The sequence below is a fragment of the Lissotriton vulgaris genome, chromosome 6, assembly GCF_964263255.1.
Source record: "Lissotriton vulgaris chromosome 6, aLisVul1.2, whole genome shotgun sequence".
NCBI classification, from domain to species: Eukaryota; Metazoa; Chordata; class Amphibia; order Caudata; family Salamandridae; genus Lissotriton; species Lissotriton vulgaris.
This window is the reverse complement of record NC_141694.1, coordinates 1,108,153,746-1,108,177,575: the sequence shown is the minus strand read 5'-3', so window position 1 is coordinate 1,108,177,575 and position 23,830 is coordinate 1,108,153,746. Positions and strand designations below refer to the sequence as shown.

General features: G+C 44.9%; 1 protein-coding gene across 2 annotated transcripts in view; it reads right to left on the bottom strand.

Annotated features, from left to right (window-relative positions):
- Positions 1 to 23,830, bottom strand: part of DHX57 (DExH-box helicase 57) — a 432,068-nt gene that overhangs the window by 230,318 nt on the left and 177,920 nt on the right. For both annotated transcript variants that reach the window (XM_086927178.1, XM_086927177.1), the window contains 2 exons: positions 21,495 to 22,327; positions 19,067 to 19,254 (listed from right to left, as the gene is read on the bottom strand). In XM_086927178.1, the coding sequence (XP_086783304.1) occupies positions 19,067 to 19,254; positions 21,495 to 22,327 (1,021 nt within the window). The remainder of the gene's footprint in view (positions 1 to 19,066; positions 19,255 to 21,494; positions 22,328 to 23,830) is intronic.

Genomic DNA, 23,830 nt, shown 5'->3' with positions numbered 1-23,830 from the left:
CCCCACCCACCAAACCCCCCCTCCGCTGAGAACCCACCCAACTCACCTAAAGACCCACCCAGCAGCCAACCCACAGGAGACAAAAGGACTGAAAAGTCTCCATTGGTGATGGAGAGAGACGCTGCCCCCCCCACCCATCATCCCTTCCCCCAAAGAACAATCAAAGAGAAATACTCTTGAGAATACCTAGAAATGTAACAAAAAAAATCCCCCCCTTTTTTTTAACATAACAACATCATTGCTATAATCATGAGTATGATTGTAAAAAGAGAAAAAACAAAAGATAATATTATAGCCATTTGTACTATTTCATACAATTAGTAAGACATTGCGAAATATTAACCTAATGTGGCTAAGTAGTTTTTAGCGGCTATCTCGGAGACAAAAAAAAAATATTTTCTCTTTATAAACTTGGAAGGATTTAGCAAAAAAGCTACAGCTACCATAGCTTGAAACTGTGGTATCAATTGTCGTAAATGCCAACGCTGTTGGACCATTGCCTGGCAGTAATCAGGACGAACAGAAAACTCAAAGCCCTTCCCCTTTCTCTTTCTGTCAGTTCTGGATAAATCATACAGAATTTCTCGTAAGAGAAAATTATTTAGGCAGATCAAAATCGCCCTAGGTTTCTCTTCACTAGAATTACTGCCAGTACGTTTATGAAAAGGAAAACGATGGACTCTTTGTAGTTCACGTTCCCAGTCCCATTGGGTTAGATCAGGAAATGCCTCTGAGAATAACTTTTGCACAAACTGTCGAATATTGTTCCCCTCAGAGCCTTCGGGAATACCTAAAACTCGGAGGTTATTTCTTCTTCCTCTGTTCTCCAAGTCGATTAACTTCCAGTTAATGTAATCTCTGAGGGCAGTTAATGCTGCCACTTCCGACTTTTGTTGGAATATTTCATCCGCGACTGTAGAAATGCTTGTTTCTGCTTCAGCGACCAGTGTAGTCAGTTCAGTTGTTGACTTGGTATTCCGACGTACTGTATTCTGCAGTTTACGAATTGCTCCATTTAAACATAGAGCTTCTGCTCTCGTCTCCTCCCGATGTAATGTGATTGCTTGGAGAATTGTTGCGAGAGTAATTTCAGACTCATCTTCTAAATACCGACTGATTCCCTTGATGGGCTTCATTGTCTATGACGATTGCAGCGGTATTATCGTGAAGTCCTGCAGACTCTCTAAGTGTTAAGGTTGCACCATCCTCCCCAAAGGAAGCAGATTCTGGATGGAGGGGGGGCCAATAAAGGGGACCCATCATTAACAAATTGCTGAGTAGGAGATATTCGTAACACCGGGAGGAAAGTTGAAAGAGAAACCCTTCGAACCGTATTGACTCCCGCAAAGCTACCCTCGTCTTCCTCCAATGGAGCAGAGCTAGTCAAACCCCTATCATCAGCCCAGTCATATCGATGCTATCAGTGCCTGATAAGTTGGATAAATCAGACATTGAATAAAATTTACCTGCGGAGTCCCCAAAGTCTGGATCAGAAATGATTTGTTGAAAAATCTCTAAACCAGGATTGACAATACCCAGTTCTGAGGATGTTTAACCCTCCTTGCTGACTAACACTTCCATCATTTTCTGTTGCACCATCACAGACTGTTGAGGTTGCGCAGTTACAGCGGGATGATTTACCACTTCTGGTGCGGGAGATTTGCTCTTAAGCTGAATTTTCCTTTTACGATTCAGGAAAGGGGGTGGTGATGAACAGAGTGTCTGAACTAAGCAGACCACTCTTACCCAGTCCAAAGATCAGGGCTTGATCCATCACCGTTATTTATCTCACTGCACCATCCCAGCTCAGAACCTGGCTATATGCAAATCAGTCTGTCCCTGGCCCAGTGCATCATGGGAACAGGGCAGACTAAACTACCAAGCCAATTCTTCACCAGAAAGGAGACAAGCTACCGGGGACCGGTTTCTGGCATTTCAGCCGTCTTCGGCCCGGCTTGCTTGAATCCTGATGGTGCAGTAAGAAAGGGACTCATGTCTGAGTATACCCTGCCAAACCTATAGTGGCCAAAAACGATTCACCCTAAGCGTGGAAGGGTATACTCAGATGTGAGTCCCTTGCTCATTGCACCATCAGGATTCAAGCAAGCCGGGCAGACGACGGCTGAAATGCCAGAAACCGGTCCCCGGAAGCTTGTTTCCTTCCCAGTGTAAGAATTGGCTTGGTAGTTTGGTTTGCCCTGTTCCCATCATGCACTGGGACAGGAACAGACTAATTTGCATATAGCCAGGTTCTGAGCTGGGATGGCGCAGTGAGCTAAAAAACGGTGTTGGATCTAGCCCTGATCTCTTGACTGGGTGAGAGTATTCTGCTTAATTCAGAAACTCTGTCCATCACCACCCCTTGTTGTTAAATAAGAATTTTCCTTTTAAACAGGCCCGGTATTTTAGGATTAATACCGTCTGTTTTATTAAAGTTATTAGCTGAATTACCCAAGTACAGGGAAGAGGATCTACCTCTGAGTCGCGCTTCTGATTGCCGCTACTCGAGTGTTAGCATTTACTTGAGTTTCTCGAATATCCATATACGCGCTGTTAGTAGCAGAAACGGGCTCACCAGAAGGTGCTGTTACTGGAAGAGAAGCTGTTACCGCTGCCGCTACCGTTGTAGCCCGAGTACATGGGCCCTTCACTCTGCCGGTCGAAACAGATCCGGTGGTGTTCTTAGGCGGCATAGCACGTAGAGAAGAAGATAAAGGAGGCCCAATCCAGCCCTGGTTTTCCGTGAGCCCAGCCGATGCCTGCCTCGAGACCAATCTACAGTCCGCCGAAGTTAGAACCAGCTGCGAAAGCCGCGACCCACTGCAGCGTCCAGAAATCAAGAGAAGATCCAAAAGATGTAGTGAGACGGATCGCAGCACCCAGCGCAGGTAAATTTGTCGGGTCTGCTGCAGCTCTGGCAACAAAGTATATCAGTAAAATCAATAGGGACTAGCTAATTTTTAGGGAGAGTGTAAGAGACTCAAGTACGTCAGACAATATATTTAAGGAAAAAACGCTGTTTTCCTTAGTAAGCCCTCACCCACCGACCTAGTCGGTGGCATGCTTCATCATCGGGCCCACCACAGTGGCACCGAATGTGCCCCGGGTGTGCTTCAACGCCAGGTGACTGCGGAGCTGGTATATTGCTGAGTGTGCAGTGAAGGAGTGAGAAGGTGAAGTTTAAAATGCTATACGAGGGATCCCAGCACCCGAGGGTTAACGAATTTTAATAAACTGGGTCCCTGTTAGCAGGTTAAAAGGCAAACGGACGTAAGTAGGAGTGTTATGATGACCTCCAGCGTCCAGTGTGGACACTCCTACTTACGTCCGTTTGCCTTTTAACCTGCTAACAGGGACCCAGTTTATTAAAATTCGTTAACCCTCGGGTGCTGGGATCCCTCGTATAGCATTTTAAACTTCACCTTCTCACTCCTTCACTGCACACTCAGCAATATACCAGCTCCGCAGTCACCTGGCGTTGAAGCACACCCGGGGCACATTCGGTGCCACTGTGGTGGGCCCGATGATGAAGCATGCCACCGACTAGGTCGGTGGGTGAGGGCTTACTAAGGAAAACAGCGTTTTTTCCTTAAATATATTGTCTGACGTACTTGAGTCTCTTACACTCTCCCTAAAAATTAGCTAGTCCCTATTGATTTTACATATATAACCCAGGGGATCCGGACTAGTCTATCCAGTCCTCCCTCTCTCTTTGATCTGTATAACAAAGTATATCATTCAGCATCCCTCGGTAAATCACAGCGGCTTAAATCAGCTCAAAATCATCTCCAGAGCCGTTCTTTTCAAAATTTCAGTTTTTCCAAGTCGTAACCATCAAGTAGACAGCGGGGGTGGGGGGGGGGGGGTGGAGAGTATGGGTGAGGAGCAAAGGAAAGCCTGTCTCACTCGGACAGCAGGGTGTCCGCCATCTTGCCTCCTAAGGAATACTTCAATAAGAACAATTGTTACTTACCTGTAAACGGTGGTTCTCCAGTATTGGTGTCTTTCAAAGATTCACATGCTTGAATATTCACCGTTGCCGAAGTGGGAGCCTAACAGTAAATAAAATAGCAATAAAGCCAAAACCAATAATATATGTATATAAAAACATAATTACATACATTCCAAAACTATAAAGACTTATAAGTACCAAGGTTAGCATTAACACATAGGACTACATTAGAAGAAAAAGAACACTTTTATAGCATAGCCATGTCATTATGTTAGTCCAAACTACAGCCAATCAGGCGCAAGCACCCCTCTAGAACCCTCTCCTCAGAGGCTCAGGCCCTCAGATTTTCATAGCTCAAGAGTGATAAAACAGTCTAGAAGGAGAAGCGAGCCTCTGAGGGGAGGTGGGTGGGTCACACGTGAATCTATGAAAGACCAATACTGGAGAACCATCGTTTACAGGTAAGCAACAATTGTACTTCTCCAGTATTGGGGTGTCTTTCATAAATTCACATGCTTGAATTGAATAGTAAGCAGTAATAGCTGGCCTCAAGACAAAATAGCAGTGCATTAGCATGAAAATGCAATGAAATGACATAAAGCTGCCAGACAGATAATAGTAGAAACCATACAGGCGGAGGGAAGGAAAGAGGCTCACCTTATTTAAAAAGATTGCGAAGCACCGCTTGGCCCACTGCTGTATCAGCTTCGTTGATCGTCTCAAGGCAGTAGTGCTTTGTGAAAGTGTGTCTGCTGGACCAGGTGCCTGCTCTACATATTTTGGGAATCGGCACGCTAGCAAACAGGGCAGTAGAGGATGACATCGCCCTGGTATAATGAGCTCTCACTGTAGATTGAAGAGTCTTGCCGGCCTTCTGATGACAGAATGAAATTGCTGAGGAAATCCAAAGTGAAATAGTTGGCTTGGTAACAGAACGCCCCTTGCGCATGCGTCCGTAAGCAACGAACAGTTGATCAGACCTATGAAAAGGCGCTGTCCTGTCGATGTAGAATTTAAGGCATCTTTTAACGTCCAGTGAATGCAAACGTTGCTCCGCCGGAGATTGGGGATTAGCGAAGAAGGTCTTTAAGAACACTGGTTCATTGAGGTGAAAATCAGTTGGCACATTGGGCATGAATGCCGGGTTGGTGCGAAGTACAACACAGTACGATTTGAATTGAAGGAAAGGAGGCTGAATGGTAATGGCGTGGATATAACTCACGCGACGTGAGGAGGTCAAACCAAGAAGGGTCACCTTCCAGGTAAAAAATTTAAAATCAACTTTGTGGATGGGCTCAATTGCGCCAAAACAACATTGAGATGCCAGGTAGGAGGAGGACGCCGAATGGGCGGGAACATCCTGAACAGCCCCTTGAAAAACTGCCGAATGACTCTGGAAGAGTAGAGAGAGGAAGACCCATCCTGCCGAAAACGAGATATGGCCACTAGGAAGACCTTCAAAGTGGAGTGGGAAAGTCCTGATTGAGCTAACTGCAGAAAGAACGGCAGAATCGGAGCAGGAGAGGAGTGCACAGGATGGATGTTGGCATATGTACAGCAGTGACGGAACCTTTTCCACTTTAGCTTGTAAGTCTTTACTGTGCACGGAGCTCTCGCATTGGCAAGAACGTCTCTGCATGCTGGTGAAATATTCAAGTGGGCAAATTCAAGGTGCTCAGGTTCAAGGCCGATAATTTGAGAGAGGAGGGGTCCGGGTGACAGATCTGACCCTTGGCCATTGTGAGGAGATCCGCTCGAGGACGAAGGAGGATGGGTTCGCACTGTGAGAGAAGCAGCAGTTCTGAGAACCATGCTTGTCGAGGCCATCTGGGAGCGATCAGGAGAATGTGGCACGGCTGTCTCCGCATTTTCCACAACACTCGAGGAACCAGCGGAATCGGCGGAAAGGCGTAGGCAAATAGATTGCACCAGTCCATCAAAAGGGCATTCCCGAATGACCCTTGATGGGGAAGCCAGCTTGTATAAGACTGGCATTTCCGGTTCACAGGGCTTGCAAAAAATCCATGTCCGGGCGACCCCACAGCCGAAATATGAAGTCCAGAGTCAGCTGATGCAACTCCCACTCGTAGGTAGAGGACGCGGACCTGCTGAGGGAATCCGCTAGGATGTTGGAGATGCCTGGTAGGTGAACCGCTGTCAGGGTAATTTGGTGACGGAGTGCCCAGTCCCAGATGCTCTGTGCCAGCTGAGAAAGGAGCAGAGACCTGGTGCCGCCCTGTTTGTTTACATAGTGCATACTGGTAGTATTGTCGGTTTGAATGAGCACTGATTCTCCCTGGAGTAGAATTTGGAAAGACTTGAGCGCCAGGAAAATGGCCATTAGCTCCAGTCTGTTGATGTGCCAGAAACGTTGAGACAGGGTCCACTTGCCCTTTATGAATAGCCCCTGAAGATGTGCGCCCCAGCCTTCCAGGGAGGCATCCGTGGTAAGGATGAGCTCTAGAGCGATGGTTAGGAAAGAAGTACCAGCAGCGATGTTTGACGGTTGAGCTCACCATTGGAGAGCGGACCTCATCCAGGACCAGGACCACCAGGACCAGATCCTTGAAAGAGTCGGTGACCGGACGCCACTGTTTGTCCAGTTCCTCCTGAATTGGGCGACTCTTGAGCCTGGAATTTTGGATCAGGAAGATGCAGGAGGACGCCATCCCAAGAAAGGACTACAATACACGAACTGAAACTGTCTCTTTTGAACGGATGAGAGCGACTAGGCGTACAATCTGCAGCTAACGCTCGTGAGACATGAATGCCTTCGCCAGCGAAGTATTCAGAGTGGCGTCTAGAAAGGTCCTGCAGGGAGCTGATCGACCTGAGACTTCTCTGTGTTGATGGAGAGACTGAGGGAGTGGAATAGAGTCTGACAGAATCGAGTGTCCAGAGCCGCATGATGGCGAGATTGCGACTTGATAAGACAGTCGTCCAGGTAGGGAAAGATTTGAACGCCCTTCAAACGAAGATATGCCACCACCGGGGCCAGGGCTTTCGTGAAGACGCGAGGGGTGGAGCGAAGGCCGAAAGGCAGAACCTTGAATTGAAAGTCTCTGCGCCCTACCCGGAAGCGCAAGTACTTCCAGTGTTTTCAAAGTATCGGCACGTGGAAATAAGCGTCTTGGAGATCAATGGTGGTCATTAAGTCGCCCTTCGAGAGAAGGTGGAGAATTTCCGCGAGCGTGAGCATGCGGAAAGATTGGCACTTCAGGTTCTTGTTTAAAGCTCTTAAGTCGAGGATCGGACGCCATTCGCCGGACTTCTTGAGGACAAGGAAAAACCGGGAATAGAATTCCATGCCCTTCTGAGACTTGGGAACCACTTCGATGGCACCTTTCTGAATCATGAGTCGAATTTGTTGAAAGAGCTCCTTGAGGTGAGCCGGAGGTGGACCAGTTGGAGGAGTGTTTGGAGGGAACTTGACACACTCCAAAGCATGGCTTTCTGAGACAATGTCCAGCACCCAATGGTCCGAGGTGATTGAAGACCAATTGGAAGAGAAAAGGGAGTTTCGACCTCTAACTTTGAGCGGGGAAGGCAAGTTATTGCTTCTTAGAAGCGGAGCCTCTGTAGGAAGACTTTCATCTGTATGTCTTGGTAGACTGTTGGCGATAGGACTGCTGATACTGGGAGGAATATCTCTGATTTCCTTGGCCTAGGAGTGGTACTGGTTGGATCCGCCATGAAAAGAAGAGGAGGTGCCGCGTCCGCGCGCGCCACGAAAAGGCTGCTTGCGAAACTGCAAAGTGACTAGGGCACGAGCCGTCTCGGTGTCCTTTTTGATGGTTTGAAGTGCGTCGTCAACATTCTGGCCAAAGAGCGATTCGCCGTCATTGGGCATGTCGAGGATTTTCGCCTGAACCTCCTGGCGAAAAGAGGTGGAACAACGCCAGCCCTGATGACGTAAAAACTGCAGCCTCCGCAAGCTGACGAAAGCCAGTGCTCGCAATGTCCACAGAGCAATCGATAATCTCTGATGACGCTCTCTCTCCCTCCTGAAGAATCTTGAGAGCCTCTGCTCTGGAGGGCTCAGGAATGAGGTCGATAAAAGAAGACATATCCGACCACATCTGGCAGTCGTAGCGCCCCAGAATGGCCAGATAATTTGCAGCCCTCACGGTGGTAGAAGCCATAGTGGAAAATTTTCATCAAATGGCATCAAGACGACGTCCCTCACCGTAAAGAGGAGCGGTAATAGGAGAATACTGATTCCTGGAACGCGCTGTGCGGCCTGGGTGATCACAGAATCGGGTTTAGGCTGCGCTACCAGGCAAGCTGGAGAACCCTGGGGCGCCCTATATTTCTTCTCCAAACGAGGAAGAAGCGCCGGAATAGAATTTGGTGTCTGCATCCAAATGAAGTCAATTATGGGCACTGTCTGGACCTGTTTAAAAGGTTGACTCTTGAAATCATAAAGAAAACAGTCCTCATCCTTCAGAACCATAGGAAGCTGAAAGCGCAGCGCCGCTCGTTCCATAAGTTGGTGAAAAACAGCTATATCCATGGGAGGGGAATCCCCTGGACCCGAAGGTGGCGGAGACGGTATCTGGATCTGATAATCATCCCGATCCGCCATGTTCCCATCATCAACTTCGCAGTCTTCCCGATCTGGGCGAACGTCATCATCCTCATAAACCGTAGCATGGACCTGAATAGAGGTCGTAGAAGGCGCAGCTGGCCCTGGCAGTGTAGTAGAGGGAGGAGCTGCTATAGATGCAGGCACCCTAGGTTGAGGAGACCCCTGTTGAGACGGTGGAAATAGTCTATTATAATCCTCTAACATGTACTGAAGATTAGAAATGGAGGAGAGCGGTTTTTGTGCTGTGGGAACCTGAGCAGAAGGTTCCTCCTCATGGAAGTAAGGATCTTCCTGATCATCCTCATAGTCCTGACATTTAATGACCAGCTCCGAAGGGCTTCGAGCTGCCCGGAATCTATCATCTTCCTCATCATCAGAACCAGAGTCCTGCTCAGAACCCGTGGCAAAAAGAGGTGATGGAGGCTGAGAGTTACGTGGAATCGGAAGCTGATCCAAAGGAACATGTCGACGTTGGTGCAGAGGGTCAACAGCAGAAGCCCCAGAAACAGATGAAGAAATTGGCACCAGAGGCAATGATGCGAAGGTAGACGTCAACGACAGTAACACCGTCGACGGGACAACCACCATCGACGAAGCCGTCGGCAGCAAGACCACAGACGTCGACTAAGCAACCGTAGACGAAGCCGCCGTCGATGGAGCCACCGTCGACGGAGCCGCTGCCGACGAAACAGCTGTCGGCAGCACCGTGTTCGACTGAGCACCCGCTGACGAAGAGGCTCTCTTCATAGCAAGCGTCGACGAAGATTTCGATGTCGACGAGACACCCTTTTTATACGTCGACGAGGAGACTAGAATCGTCGATGAGACAGACTTGAAGCTCACACACACCATCGCCGACACTGACGACGCCGACGCAGCCGCCGTCGACGACCCGCTGGCACAAGTCGTCCTCAGAGAGCTGGAGACGGCAGATTTCGTTGTCGGAACGATCGTCGACGCTCCCGTCGACGATTTAGCACATTTGTTTGTGGAAACATGCGTTGAAGGAGCCGTGGACGTCTGAGAGTCAGATCTCGGGGGCGTAGGCGTAGCAGGAGGTGGAGACACAGCAGGAGCCTTCTGGAGTTGAAGTTTCCTCTTCTTTAGGAAAGGTGATGTCAAATCCTGCACACTGCTACATTTAAAGGTTGCTCTAGATACACCTGACGTAAGGCTTTCTGCATCAGAAAGAGGTGAATCCTTATCCTTTAGCCTCTGCAACCACAGGAGGAGACGCTTTTCCCTGTCCTTAAGGGTCTTGGTTGAGAAAGTCCAGCAAATTTTACATTTTCCTACCTCATGCTCTGGATAGAGGCAGTAAATACACTTCTTGTGAGGGTCCTCTGAGAAGAGCCGCAATTTCCAACAAGAAGCACATGGTCTAAACAAAGACTTCTTACTTGAAGACATTCCGGAAAACTGTAGAAATCCAGAAAGAAGTTGAAAACTGAGCAGAGCTCAGGGAGACTCCTTTCACACTACGTGTGGTAGAAAATCTGAGGGCCTGAGCCTCTGAGGAGAAGGTTCTAGAGGGGTGCTTGCGCCTGATTGGCTGTAGTTTGGACTAACATAATGAAATGGATATGCTATAAAAGTGTTCTTTTTCTTCTAATGTATTCCCATGTGTTAAAGCTAACCTTGGTACTTATAAGTATTTATGGTTTTGGAATGTATGTAATTATGTTTTTATATACATATATTATTGGTTTTATTGCTATTTTATTTACCGTGGGGCTCCCCCTTTGATGACGGGGAATACTCAAGCATGTGAATCTATAAAAGACACCCCAATACTGGAGAAATATTACTTTAAATACTCTGGAGGAGGGAGCCTAACGGAAGAGGACTATGGCTGTTTGATACCAGAGTTAATTGCTTATATTTGTAGTGAGCACCTGACGAAGGGCGAGGAAGATGCCCGAAGTGCATTGGGAATGGCATACTACGGAGCATGAAATATGTATATGTCCTGCTTTATTGAAAAGGCCTGGATGGGCATACCTTCAGCATCAGATGTTTATACATAATATGTATTTCATGTGACAGAACTAATTGAAAAATTTTAAACAGTGGACTACCAATAATAAAATGATCGAATGGAAATTAATTGTGGCATATACTTCTTGCAATGCAACAGTGCTTTCGGAATGGGAGCGATTTTGTTCCCGAACTATTGGTTTGAACTTTCAAGTGGCCGTAGGTCGGACTGCATTTCCGGGATGCACGCAAGCCAAAATTATTCAATTACAAAGCAGCACGAAAAAGGTGTGCACTTCAACCAGACATTTTGCTATTTGTTACCAGAGTTTTACATCTGCTCTGAGGGGAAAAGCTGCCAGCCAGTCAGAACCCAGTTCCTCAGAAGCACATGCTGGGGAGGTGATGCACAACAGTGCATGCAGATCTCGTGACCGAGCAAACATATCAACTGGAGAAAGTGCATTGGGCCAGCAGTAATGGTGAGGCGTCCCAAACAGTCAGGTAAATGGTGGGTTGAGGTAGCCAGTGGTAACAAGACAACGATGGCTCTCAAGAAGATCAGCACCAAAAGCCCCCTGATCTCTCAGTAAAAAACACAAGATTGAAGACTAATGAACACAGCAACAACAGTCTTTGTAGCTGGAAGGTGAGATGTTTGTTCAGCCATTCGTTAGCAAATTGCACCAGCAACACACAGATGTGCAGTGGTGAGAGTTCTGGAGACCTGGTGAAGGCCAGGCCCTGGGAGAGATCTGCAGCATGTAGCCGGAAGCCATTGTGAAGTTTTGGCACGACACCACACCAGACAACAGGCCAAACTAACCTCTGGGGAGTGAGGAGGTTTATCCTTCGTTCTCCCATGGAGTAACACAGACCAAGGGCCTACAGCGTCCACAACAAGGGAGATGGAAAGCACAGAGCCAGCAGCTCAGACGCCACAAGGAGACAAAGAGTAAGGCATGACCCTGAAGAGCAAAGCAGAGGGCTCCACACTGCTCCACATAACTCAAAACCATGAGGGACTGAGCCTAGGCGAGAGGCATTGGCACCCAACAATGTGAACAGAGCCCCGAAGGCCTCGGGGGTGGAAGGATAGCTAACAGGCTTGCTATGAAGCATAATAACAAGCAAAGCTTACTACCTTGGTGGCAGGATTTGAAAGCTCCCAGCGCCAATAAGGGACACTAGTGGCCAGGTCAGGGAAGCCCCCATGGCTAGTGAGAACAACACTCAAGTGGCTTTGAAGACCACAACAAGTGACGGGGCTCTAAGCAATGCCAGAAACCACGATGATGACTCAGGAACCACAAGCCACATCAGTTAAAATTAGCTAGTTTGCCCATTAGGAGAGCAGAGGCAGAGGGACACACCATACAGCCCTAAGGATCAAGCCTATTATGCACCATGTTGGGAGTGACTGTGACACAATCCAGTGTGGAGTTCCCAAGGTAAGTGGGGGATTTGAAGGAAATTCCAAGGAGACTCCAAGGGAACTGGTGACACAGGCAAGGGCCGCCTTAGAGAGCCATGGCAAGAATTAAAGGACTGTGTGAAAAGACGCAGGGAGCCACCAAAAAAAGCAAAAGGCAGTACACACTAATAAAAGCAAGTTGACTAGGGCAGCTCAGGCTCCAAAGATCTGCCCAAGGACGAGGATGAAGCGGTCACCAAAAACTTCATGAAGCTGTTCTACCAAGAACTATAAGCATAAATAAATAAAGGCAGCAATAAACTGAAACAAGGCCTAAAAGAAATGGGGAAACATGTCACAGCAAAGAGAGTGTATGCGTTCTCAAAGGATCAATACATGAGAGAACGAAGGAACAAGAGGAGCATATCAGAAGCAAAGAACTTTTAAAAACATGCCGGGCAGAATAATATGAATATCAGGGGTGTGCCATCTGAATTGACCAAGGCAATACAACAATCTCTGGACAATCTGGAAAAGAGGTCTCCCATGGCATCTTGGAATGGCTGCATCTCTTTGAGGAAAAATAACTTATCACAAATAATGTGAGGAAAAGGAGGGGTAGGTCCTCCAATGGAGAGGGGCTGCAGCTATACCAAGATCCCTTCCCAATAACACTACGAAATATGTAAGAGTTTTGACCACGTAACACATTTCTCAAAGACCAGGGAGCCGGTTGCAGATGGGACCATCTGTTTTGCATTATGTTTGCCTGGAAAGACACTGGTTCAAAATAGCTTTTACAGGAGCCTGTGAGATTTTGGGCATCGATTTAGACAAGGACACCTCTTCTATCAGTTTAAGCAGAAACAGTTAAAACCCGGAATGGTGCAGAATGGGCAGACATTGCAGCTGGAATGCACCAAGAATGGATAAAATCATGGTAAGCTGCAAAGAGGCAATCAAGCAATTGCAGAGAGTCAGTGTCCTGGAACACTTGGATAAGCTTTGCAGAGCTGAGGAGTAGTGAATAGCTGTGAAAAGGCAGACAAAAGAAAGATAACACCTGAAGAGAATGAGGGTACCTGGTAAGGACTGAGCTGCAGGACAAATGACAGCAACAACCTGAAGATTAATTCCTGAGGTGGCGCAGGCTGGGTGTAGAGTCTGACACAGGATTCCTCTGTTACTTGGTTGTGATATTAGAATGCTGCATTCATAGTCTCAACCAGTTGTAAGATGAAGTGTCAAAATAAGATTTTATAGATGTTGTGGGAGAGTCGGAGGAATGGGGCATGGGAAAGGCAAGTTGGGGAAAGAGTTGAAGGGGGAGGGACCAGACCCTCTCAACCGGGTCATGTCAGAAAACAGGGGGAAGACAGAGATATACAAGTCAGAGCACAAACAAAGCCCTGTAACACAACTCCCAGCCACCTACCAAACATTAGGTTTATTATCATATCGCAGAATGTCCAAGGCTAAAGTGCTGGAAATAAATAGATAGGCGGCTAGATAAGCTTCACACAAACAGAGGTCGGATTCAGGAAATCAACTTACTGTAGACGGGGCAGAATTTAAAATGGTAAAGGGAAGGAGAGGCGCCTCCAATGTAAATTTGAAACGAGTCACACACTTTTAACCTTTATAGTGTAAAAACAGTTGTTATTTCATGTTTCAACATGCGTTTTTTAAAGAACAAAGTGGTGTTATTGGGTAATGAGCAAATTGTTAACAAGTTCCTAAACAACGAAAAATGTTCAATGTAGTGGTTTGGCATTGCTCGTGGTTTAGCCTTCGTGGTTCAGGAATTCGTTGTTTAGGCAGTAGTTGTTTAATCATACATCCCTGGTAAGAATCAAATCAAACTCTGTGTGTCCAAGACACACATTAAAGGACATAAAGACATATATTACTAACAGACTACTGTTAAAAATAATTAAACATCAATGGTTACAAAGGCCTAGTATTCCTAGTATGTAATGTAATGTAATGATGTCTTGTAAAGCGCATGAATCACCCCACATGGGGTATCTCCGCGCTGTAGACCGCTGGGGAACCCGTCCTGGCTTTCCCTGGGAGATGGACCCTACTGGGTATCTCCAGGGTGAAACCAGGCATCCCCGGCGTATGTGGGGGGCCGTTGTGAAGATGAGGCAAGCTAATGCCCAGAGTTGCCGAGTGTGATCCCTGGTTAGAGTAGGCACCGAGGTGAGAATTATCGAGTCCGCTAACGCTGGTTCACAACCCTGCCGCGTCGGGAATTGAACCCTGGTCCAGGGCCATCCTCTGCTTTCGGGTCTGCCGCCTCTAACCAGTGAGCCACACCACTCCACTGTATGTATGTACAGGCAATTAGAGAAATTACTCCATACAAAAATGAACTTTATCATCGTTAAGTAATTGTAAAAATTGTAGTGCTATTCTACAATGTGTAAAACTATGTTACCTAAATACAGGAACTAAAAGCTTTATGCTATAAATAAATACAATTTGCAGAAAAAAGCAAAATGCAGTAAAGACTGTGCAGACACATCATCACATAGACAACACCATCACATGAACAAATATAAGCTGATGAAACTTGATGGTGCACCAAGAGAAAACACTGCATATATAAATAACTGTTCCCACTCTAAATCGAAACCATTACGACCTCTCCCACTGACCATGTAATGTAATGTAATTATGCACTTGTATAGCGCGGCTGTCACTCCAAGGAGCATCTTGGCGCTTTCACATCACAGATAAATAGAATTCTAGACCACAATGAGTTATTAAGTCTGTATAGGTCTTTACGGCCGTTTTTCCGTACTCCACAAACTTGCAGGTACTGGACAAAGCTACAGCAAGTGAAGATTACCTGAATTTTATCTTCTTTAAAGAAAGAGGATTGCTGATCTAACAGGGAAAGATGTCCTAACATTACAAACTTATTGCAAACACATGCAAGCTACATTATACTTAGGACATTGTCACAAGAGAGGAAATCTTTTATATGCTGGTTCAGGCTGGCTCGAGGGTTTGTTTGTTTTGTTTAATATTTTTATTAGTTTCGGGTTTCATAAGAACACAACCATCTTCGCACGTGCAATAGACAGCAACATTCAAGACATCTCGGTCGGTTTGTATACACACACATGTATGATATGCATTGCAGTATAACACAACCGAACACTTCTTGCTACCCAATGTGATTACCCCCATCACCTCCACATATTTAGAAAACAACCATTAACCGTGTAAGGGGGGGGGGGGGGGGGGGGGGGGGGGAGGCGCATCTATTCTACTCCACTTACGGCCTGTGTGCACGTGTCCAGTAAAACAGGCCCATAGTGTTGCATCCAAATGCCTCAGATCCTGAGAAACTTTCCAAGACACCCTCTACTCTTACATGTCAACCTTTCCGCTGCCATGTATAGGTCCTTTCCTCTCTTCCATATGTATAGTGTTGGTGGGGCTTGTACCCCCAGTGTCTTGCGATATCCCTCTTCATGACCACTAGGCCCAAGGCTCTTTATAGTAACCGTGGTCTTGCGATGTCTATCTCACTCTGGATCACCAGAAGAATGCATTCCGGGTCCAAGGGGAGGGAGAAGTGCAACACTTCGTTTTGTTCCTTGATAATCTCTTCCCAGTAGGCCTGTATGTTGGGGAAGCCCCACATCCTGTGGTGGAAGTCCCTCAGTTCATGTTGACATTGCAGACAAGTTGGATTGTCAGCCTTAACAATTGTTGAAAGTTTGGCCCTGTCATAATTCACCTGGTGAAGAACCTTATATTAAATCAGGAGCAGACAAGCCTTGATTGCTACTTCCCTTGGGTGCATCAGAGCGGCCTCCCAATCAAGATCTTCCATTGCTCCCACATTGCCCTCCCACGTTCCCAGAGCTTGCCAAGGTTATCAGGCATATTCGTGTTCAGCTTTTGTTTTTAAGTGACACTGCCTTAAGTGTGAGTTGCTCCTGCATTAGCCGCCCCTCCAGTGGCGTGTATTCCGGCAGGTCGCCCCCAGTCAGGGTCTCCGCTAGCCACGCGTGCGTAGCTGGGAATATTTTAGGAATTGGGAAATATGAAGCGTAAAGTCAGCACAAAGGGCTGAAAAGAGTTAAGGGTGCCCTTATCAGTGATGTCCCCAATATTTGAGATCCCAAGTGTGTCCCACGATCCGAATCCCTTCAGTTTACTCAGTTGTTGAGCCAATTCCCTTTCCACAGTGGCGTCGCCTTAGTAATTCTATGTGCCTACCTCAATGTTCTGGACACCCTCTTCCATGCCTCAAGAGTGGTTTGTGTGGATGGAAGCAATCTATGGTTCCCCTTACCTCCATAGAGATAGTGGAGAAATGAGCGAGGCATCAGCATTTCTTGTTCCAGCCTGTATGGAGGTGATTGGCTGCTACGTGTATTCATTCATTGAGGGGGTTAAAAGCACTGCCCAGTAATATGCTTCAACATTTCGCAGTTCCAACCCTCCATTATAGGGATAACGCTATAGTGTGCACAGCGCAATCCGTGGGTGTCTCCCCAGTCACAACAATGAGTGCAATTCAGCATCTATCTCCCGAAAAATTGTGCGTCGGAGGGGATGATAGGTGTTCTGTAGTGGGTAAAAAACTGGGTCAGGGTAATCACTTTAAACATAGCAGCATGGCCCATTATCGTGAGCGGCAGGGTCCTCCACCTCTCCAGCTGGCTCCAGGGTTGAGTAAAATTAATAACCTCAAAAATATTGGCTCGGTTTATGCAATCTTCCAAGTAAGGGAGTCCTAATTCCTAATGGCATATATAGTAAGAGGTTGATGTGGTTACTGCGAGTAGCCACCAACAAAAGCAGTTCTCCTCAGTTTCCATGGCACAGCAGTTAGGGTTAGCCCAGATACCTGCTTCATATACAGCAGCAGGGGCGCATTGGGCCTTATAGACTGAAAGTACGGGAATGATTACATTACCACCGGGAGGCCAAGGAAGATTAAAAAGTGCTCCAACAGATCAGGATAGCTTCATACTGCAGTTAAGAATGTTATACTTACAAGTACCAGAGAATCAATAATTACCCCATGTAGGGGAAACTGTTAATTCTTTCTAATTGTTTGCTACGAAATGAGAGTGTGACGACACTTAGCTGGTTATGGCTGCATGCCATAATATGTGATTTTGAGTAGTTAGTGATTAATTGAAGGTCTGCCATAAACTCAACAAAGAAGCTAACTAAGCTGCGTAAAGTCTTGGGTGTGCGTGCCACTAGTACCACAACATCAGCATATACAAATGTGGGAATAGGCATGTTATCTTACTAGAAAGGGACTTAATTTGTTGATATATAAAATAAAGAGGAGGGATGCAAATACACATCCCTGCCGGACGCCCGGTGACATCATCTGGAGTCATGATGCAGCAGGTGAGCATGTTCACTTCGCCTTTGGGTCTCCCTCTTGGAGGGTCCTTGCCAGACCGCAATTTTATTAGACACTAAAAAGGTTGCATCCTCAAGCCCCTTTCTGTTCTTCCTCTCCTCTTCAGCCTTCACATTTTGAAGCATTCCACAAAGTCTGATGTCCTCATTGTCCTTAAGAGTTATATTTGGAAATTTTTTGGCAGATATTACGGTCTTTCACTTTGTGGGATAGAGGTAGACAAACTGCAGAGACCTTGTGAGGGTCAGAGATTGCCTTTCTTCTACCACAGGAGGGACACCCCTCAAGCAGAGAAGGCTCTTTAAGAAGTGAAAGATAATTCTCACTGAACTGACAATTGTTGAAGATGTTGAGTGAAAACAAATCTTATCTCAAAGATTATAAAAACTAAAGTCTAAAACATTACAAGCGCCCTCAGATCATTCTCGCAGGAGCTGGAAATAAGATCTCAGTGGGTGAGGCGAACTATGAGTGCAAAGCATCATGGGTAGAGAAACCATTTCAAGTTCTTAAAAGAACAGGGTTCTTTTCACTCTGTTTTTAGACCAGAAGCCTGTCAAGTTACATTTTGCTTTAACTTTTCACATTTCCAACCTATCTTTGCATCGAAGAGGTTGAAATGTACTTTCAAAATGTTGTAAGAATGTAACACTTTTGATAGACTGCTTTCAGGGTGCTGTTTCATCCTATGGGCAAGTGCATTCTTCACATCCTGTGTTGTATTTCATGAACAACATATCCTTGGTACAGTGCTTCGGGTTTAAGCAGACAGCGTGAGATTATTCAAGCGTTTATGACCATCAATGAAATACTATGAAGCGGAAGGGGCATTTCAAGTCCAACGCATGCATACTATCCACCATGAGTGACAAATTGTACTCCACAAAAATGGGGTAAACCTGTCTGTTTGAAACATTTCTAGGAGAGTACCTTCTACTCATTCTTTCAGACTCCTGATCAGGACATTTTTACATCTAGAGCTGTTTTCATGCGCCATATTTTTCCGAAGGACATGGTCTGTTGCAACTTGATCACAGATTCTTTGTGCCTATTTCTGATGGAATTCAATACATCAATCCTGTTTGATAACTCTATCATTCAGCCCCCTACCATTCAGACATCCATCAAAAGACATTTCTTCTTAACAGCAAAATCTTACAATACTTTTGTGAAATCCTCCTTCAGTTCCATCTGCAGCTTTTTTGACTTGCTTAAGGCAATCAAAGAGATTGCTTTTCATCAAAGCAACAGAGTGCTCGTCAATGACCGACAATGGCTGCTCTTTCCTGGGGACCGGTTGCCAAAATGTCACTGCTGGAAAAACTATATGTATTTTTGTTTTTAGGTGGCATTCACGAAATTGATTATATATATATATGGTCCCCACAGGTACAACCACTTTCATAAGGGGAATTACAGACCCAGCTACTAGGAGTCTCAAATACCCATTCCTCAAGGGACATCAAGACATCTTTGTATCTTAGTATATTCCCAGTCATATTTCGACTCTGAAGTTTGCGGCACAATCTCTCGATTCATACTCTTGTTCCGTACCTTCATGCACTTTTGTCCTCATATAATAAAGCACAGGAGTAATCTCGGATCATAACCAGGAAATCAAGGTGGCAGATCTTCCATCATCTGCAGTTCAGCTGCTACGGATTCATTTTAGATATGAACATAGTGAAATGGACAGATACACAGTGACAGACACACACACTGTACCTTTTTCAATCTAAAGTGTTTGCAAATTTTCAGGTTTTCTGCAAGGACACTTTTTGGCTGCGAGTGGTACTTTCTAGAGAGTTTCTTCTTGAGATTCACATAGCTTTCAGTCTCCACAATTACTGCTTCCGATTCTACTTCATCCGCATCATCATCCTCTTCTTGGATGTACATCACCTCCTTCATCACTAGAAACAGAACAAATAAATAGACCTTAAGAAAGATTTACTCAAATATGCCTTTCCTTCTACAATATCAGAATCGGAAACAAAATAGCAAATTATCCGATGTGGCAGTCAGAGAGATGAACTCACTGTTTGGTGTGGAGCCAACAAGGAAGTATAATAAGTACCAGATGTTATTACTTCATGCTACCTGAATAATGTGCAGAAATCTCAAGTCCCTCGCCCATTTAACTTTGTGGGTGAAGATGAAAGGGCTTGAATTCAGTGGAATAGGATTATCACAGAGAATACCATTCTAACAAATGTACATAAAGTACAAAAATGGACAGCATACTCAGATTGACGATTCACCCACCTATTCTTAATCACAACTACTATATGCTTATGTATTTTTACCATTTCATTGTGACACATGTATGTCAATCAAAGCTTCTAGCTTTTAAAGTGTCGGGTAATAAGGGATGTCCCTGGAAGGTGATATTTTTGAAACACTCAGCCTTCGACTTCTTGTAAAAGAAAATAGATGATTTCCCTGAATTATGCAATGTTGTGAGGAAGGATTTCTATATAGTAAAAGTCTGATTGCGAAAGCCAAGCTCCCTTTCAATACCTCCCCTTTACATGGGCCTTAATGATTGTTTTGTCTTTAAGAAGACCTTTCGATGTTGGGTAACATGAGCTATGTTTTGACTTGTAGAATATAAACGACTGCTAGTGGAAGCATGGCCAGTGAAGAAAGGGCTTTATGTACCAAGTGCAGAGATTTTAACTTATGCCTCTAGCTCACATGAAGCTAGTGGAGTTGCAAAGAAACTGGTCTAGCAGTTTGTACTAAGCAGAATATCCCCATTCCGTAAACAATGCAGCTGGAGCATCAAGACAGCTGCAAAATGAAAACATTTTGTTAGGAAGTTGTGAAGAAATGTGGCTCGAATTGGGTAGCAAAAAGCAGCTTACTTAAAACAAAGATCTGGTGGTAACAGAATTCGCACATAGTTACAAGTTGTGCATGGAAGAATGAGTTATCAGTCTGGATTTCCCAATTCCTCACAGAAAAGGCTGATCACACATCAAAGCATCACATTATACAACACATTATCTTCATACAAATTCAATTGCATCCAAAAATGTTTAGAAGAAGCAAGGCAGGTTTTAAGAGAATTTGGCTGCTAAGTTCTTATAACCGACTATAAGGTAAACCAGGCTGCAGGTGAAAATCAGCCAAATATTGCAATCAGAAATCAACCTAGAAAGGGGTGAAAATATGCATTAAATATTGCTAGGCCAACGGAAACGTTATAAGGTCCCACCATATGTCAGGGGAATATCCAACAACGAATAAAGCAACAAATCTTATCTCTGACAGGAAGCCAAACAAAGCTTCATAAGCAATGTAATCAAATACAGGAGACAGATCTATACCACGGACATCATTATTGTTGGCTACCAAAGAAGCACATCTATCAGAGTAATGAGAAACTCATCTGTTCTCAGCCTACTCTAACCTCAAATGGAAGGAGTCTAACAGTTGACTGATTTTGGGAAAATTCTGCATGACCACTCTATGAAGCAAGGTAAAAACAGGATAAAGTTAAGGCAAAAACTGTCCATATCATTGGGACCAAGTAATTGTTTGTTTAACCGTTTCACTGCCAAGAGGTCTGTGTGTTCCATGTTTTATTTTATTTTTATTCAATGTTAAGTTGCTCAAACACATGTAAATCTTTAGCATTATTGTGTACCCTTAAAAACAGACAAACTGTATATTTTTGCTTTCAGTACATTCAGGAAACTATCCTTCACCATCTAATTGCCCCTGGAAGATATGATGAAAAATGTGGAAAGTATTTTTTTTTAACAAATATCCCTTACATTTAGTTGCATTTCATAAAGAGTGAAACATAATCCCAGAATGATAACCAAAGTCCAGAACCTAGAAATAGCAAATGTATGTGTTTTTTCAAAGGGACTATGGTTTGATCTGCACAATTTTACAATATATGCGCAGACCAAAGTATTGTGGCAAAATCACTCTATTTTGCTTCGTTCTTTAATGACATAGTAAATCTAGAACTATCAAGAAAGTCTCAAAACAATATACATTCTAATTTGCACAGACTAATTTATCTGCCCAAAATAAAAGATCACTTACAAGTTTATATGAACCAAACTACATTTTATCACAAAATCCATAAACACAAGATTAGGCCTACCCTGTAAAAATAAGTAGGCCTTCTACATACCTTCCAATTGCTGATTTGAAATCAAAGGCGTCTCTTGTGGCACAGGTTTTCTAACCACTGTGCTTGGTCGGTCCAAGGATGCACCCGCTGAACCAAGGGTTATCAAAGGCGGGGGTACACTGTATTTGTGGTGGGTTTTAGTGAGAAGCCTTGTTATCTCCTGTTCATCTTCCAGGTAGGTCATCAACGCATACACCGCAGGTTCGCACCTCTGTGCCATTTCTAATGCCTTGCTGAAGAGGAACTCCGCAATGTGCAGACGGCAAGCCAAAGGCAAATTCTCATTAGTGGAATGAAAAGCCACAAGAGGTGCTTGGAAGGGGTACTTATTATCAGCAGGGAACCGTATTTCAAGGTCATATAAAAACTCCCCTTGCCAATGGCTGTTGAGATGGGCATCATCTTTCTGAGCCTGAGTTTCTTTTGAAAAGTCGTGTCTAAACTTGCATCGTGCACCAAACCTGCAATCTCCTCTAAGCAGAAACCGACATAAATCTCTTGAATTCAGTTTTAGCTGTTCTTTAGCACTTTCACGTTTGCTGGGTTTGTGCAGCATAGCTGTGAGGTGATTTAGCTCTAGGCCAATGGTCCAGACCATGTTTTGAATCCTTTCCATAAATTTGTCTCCACAAATTGACTGCAGAACAAAGGCTTCCTCGTGCCTGCGCTCCTCACATTCTTCCATGCTGACGGTAGAAGCTGTCTCAGGAGGTTTTATCCTTCCACCGAAAGATTCCGTAAGGCAGGCCTGCATTAAATGTTCCAAAGACTTTCCCACGTCATACTCACAAAGCTTCAGTGCAGACACACAGCGCTCCTTATCAAATCCATACCTATAGCAGAAAGAAAGTTCACTGAGAAATCAGACAAAAGAAAATTATTTTTGAATCCACAACCCAAACATTCTTTGGTTTTGCTGTACTGTATTGGGGTTATTTGGTAAGAATTAAATTGAATCCAGATAAGATGAGAAGTAGGGGACACTTAACAATTAGTATTATGGCAGATGGGGTAAGAGTGTTGCAAGGGGGTGTAAATCAAATAGGAGGCACAGTAGTTGGTTTAGGAGATGTAGATTTCAGCGGTCTCTGATGACATATATGGGAAAGGAGAGTTATCTGACAATTATTTGCAGAAAACCACAGAATTGAGAATGCCACTGAAGGGTGAATTAAGGAAAGGAGAAAAAGACATATGTGACCTCGGAAAAAAGATATTTGTAGAGGTTAAGCAGAAATTTTTGTCATCAGTGGGAGAAGGTGTTAATTGCCACAATGGAGATTTTAAGGAAGACAAAAGACAAGGGAGTGGATGAAGAAAGAAAGCAGCAATAGGAGACGGAAAATGAGTGACTTGAGAGTTACGAGGAAAACCAATCAAAGGTTGCCACTGCAATGTCTACCCATCATGAGTTGCAAGAAGTGTGTTAAAGCCAACAGTGTGAAAGTCAGCAAAGTAGGATGAGGCTAAGAAAGTGTGGTTTTGAAGGAAAAAGAGGTAATGAATATGGAATATGCAAATGTGGAGTACAGTAGTCTTCGTGGGCCACATAAGTGAAGGAGACGTGCAAGGTCAAAGATGATCAATTGGATAAAGACTTTTGGTCCTGCAGTTATTAGGCAGATTAAGGCGGCGCTGGAGAAGAATAATTATATTTCTGGGTTGTCCTTTAGGATGAGGTATGTTTGGGGGTGATCTACATATGTGTCATTTGAAGTTAAAACTTTCAACAGGTGTGGCAAGTGGTCTGAGCAAGCGGTGTATTCCACAAAGGGCCTGCAAGCAGATCTCCAGTTTAACAGTCTTTGACATAGGACTAATACATTCAATTTTTATATTGACCTTCAGGATACATTGTGTTGCCACATTTGGCTGCACCCTCAGAACGTAGTATCAACATCAGTATTTGCAGCTGCAAAAACTGCACGGGAAGCGTGATAAGGAAGAATATCACTGATCAAGTCAACAAATGGCTTCCTCATATAAAATTGAGTTTTCTCAGGGCATTGGTAGACTGCCAGTGTCATCAGTGCTACACTGTGAGGCAGTGTAAAACGGTGTCTAATGTAGTCAATTAAAAAGGACTGCCAAGCAATTGATAAGTGTTTGAATGCAGAGATGAGAATGAAAATTGAGGGTCTCCCATAGACAATATTCACACAACTCTTAACCCGTTCGATGCTGATGACGAGCTCAGCTCGTCATCAGCCACGGGTGACGTGTGGGGATGACGAGCTGAGCTCGTCATGTAACGCGGTAATTAGAAAACACCCGTACAGCGCAAAAATAACCGCAGCAGCGATGCGGTTAAGTATTCTCGTTCAACCGGACAAATC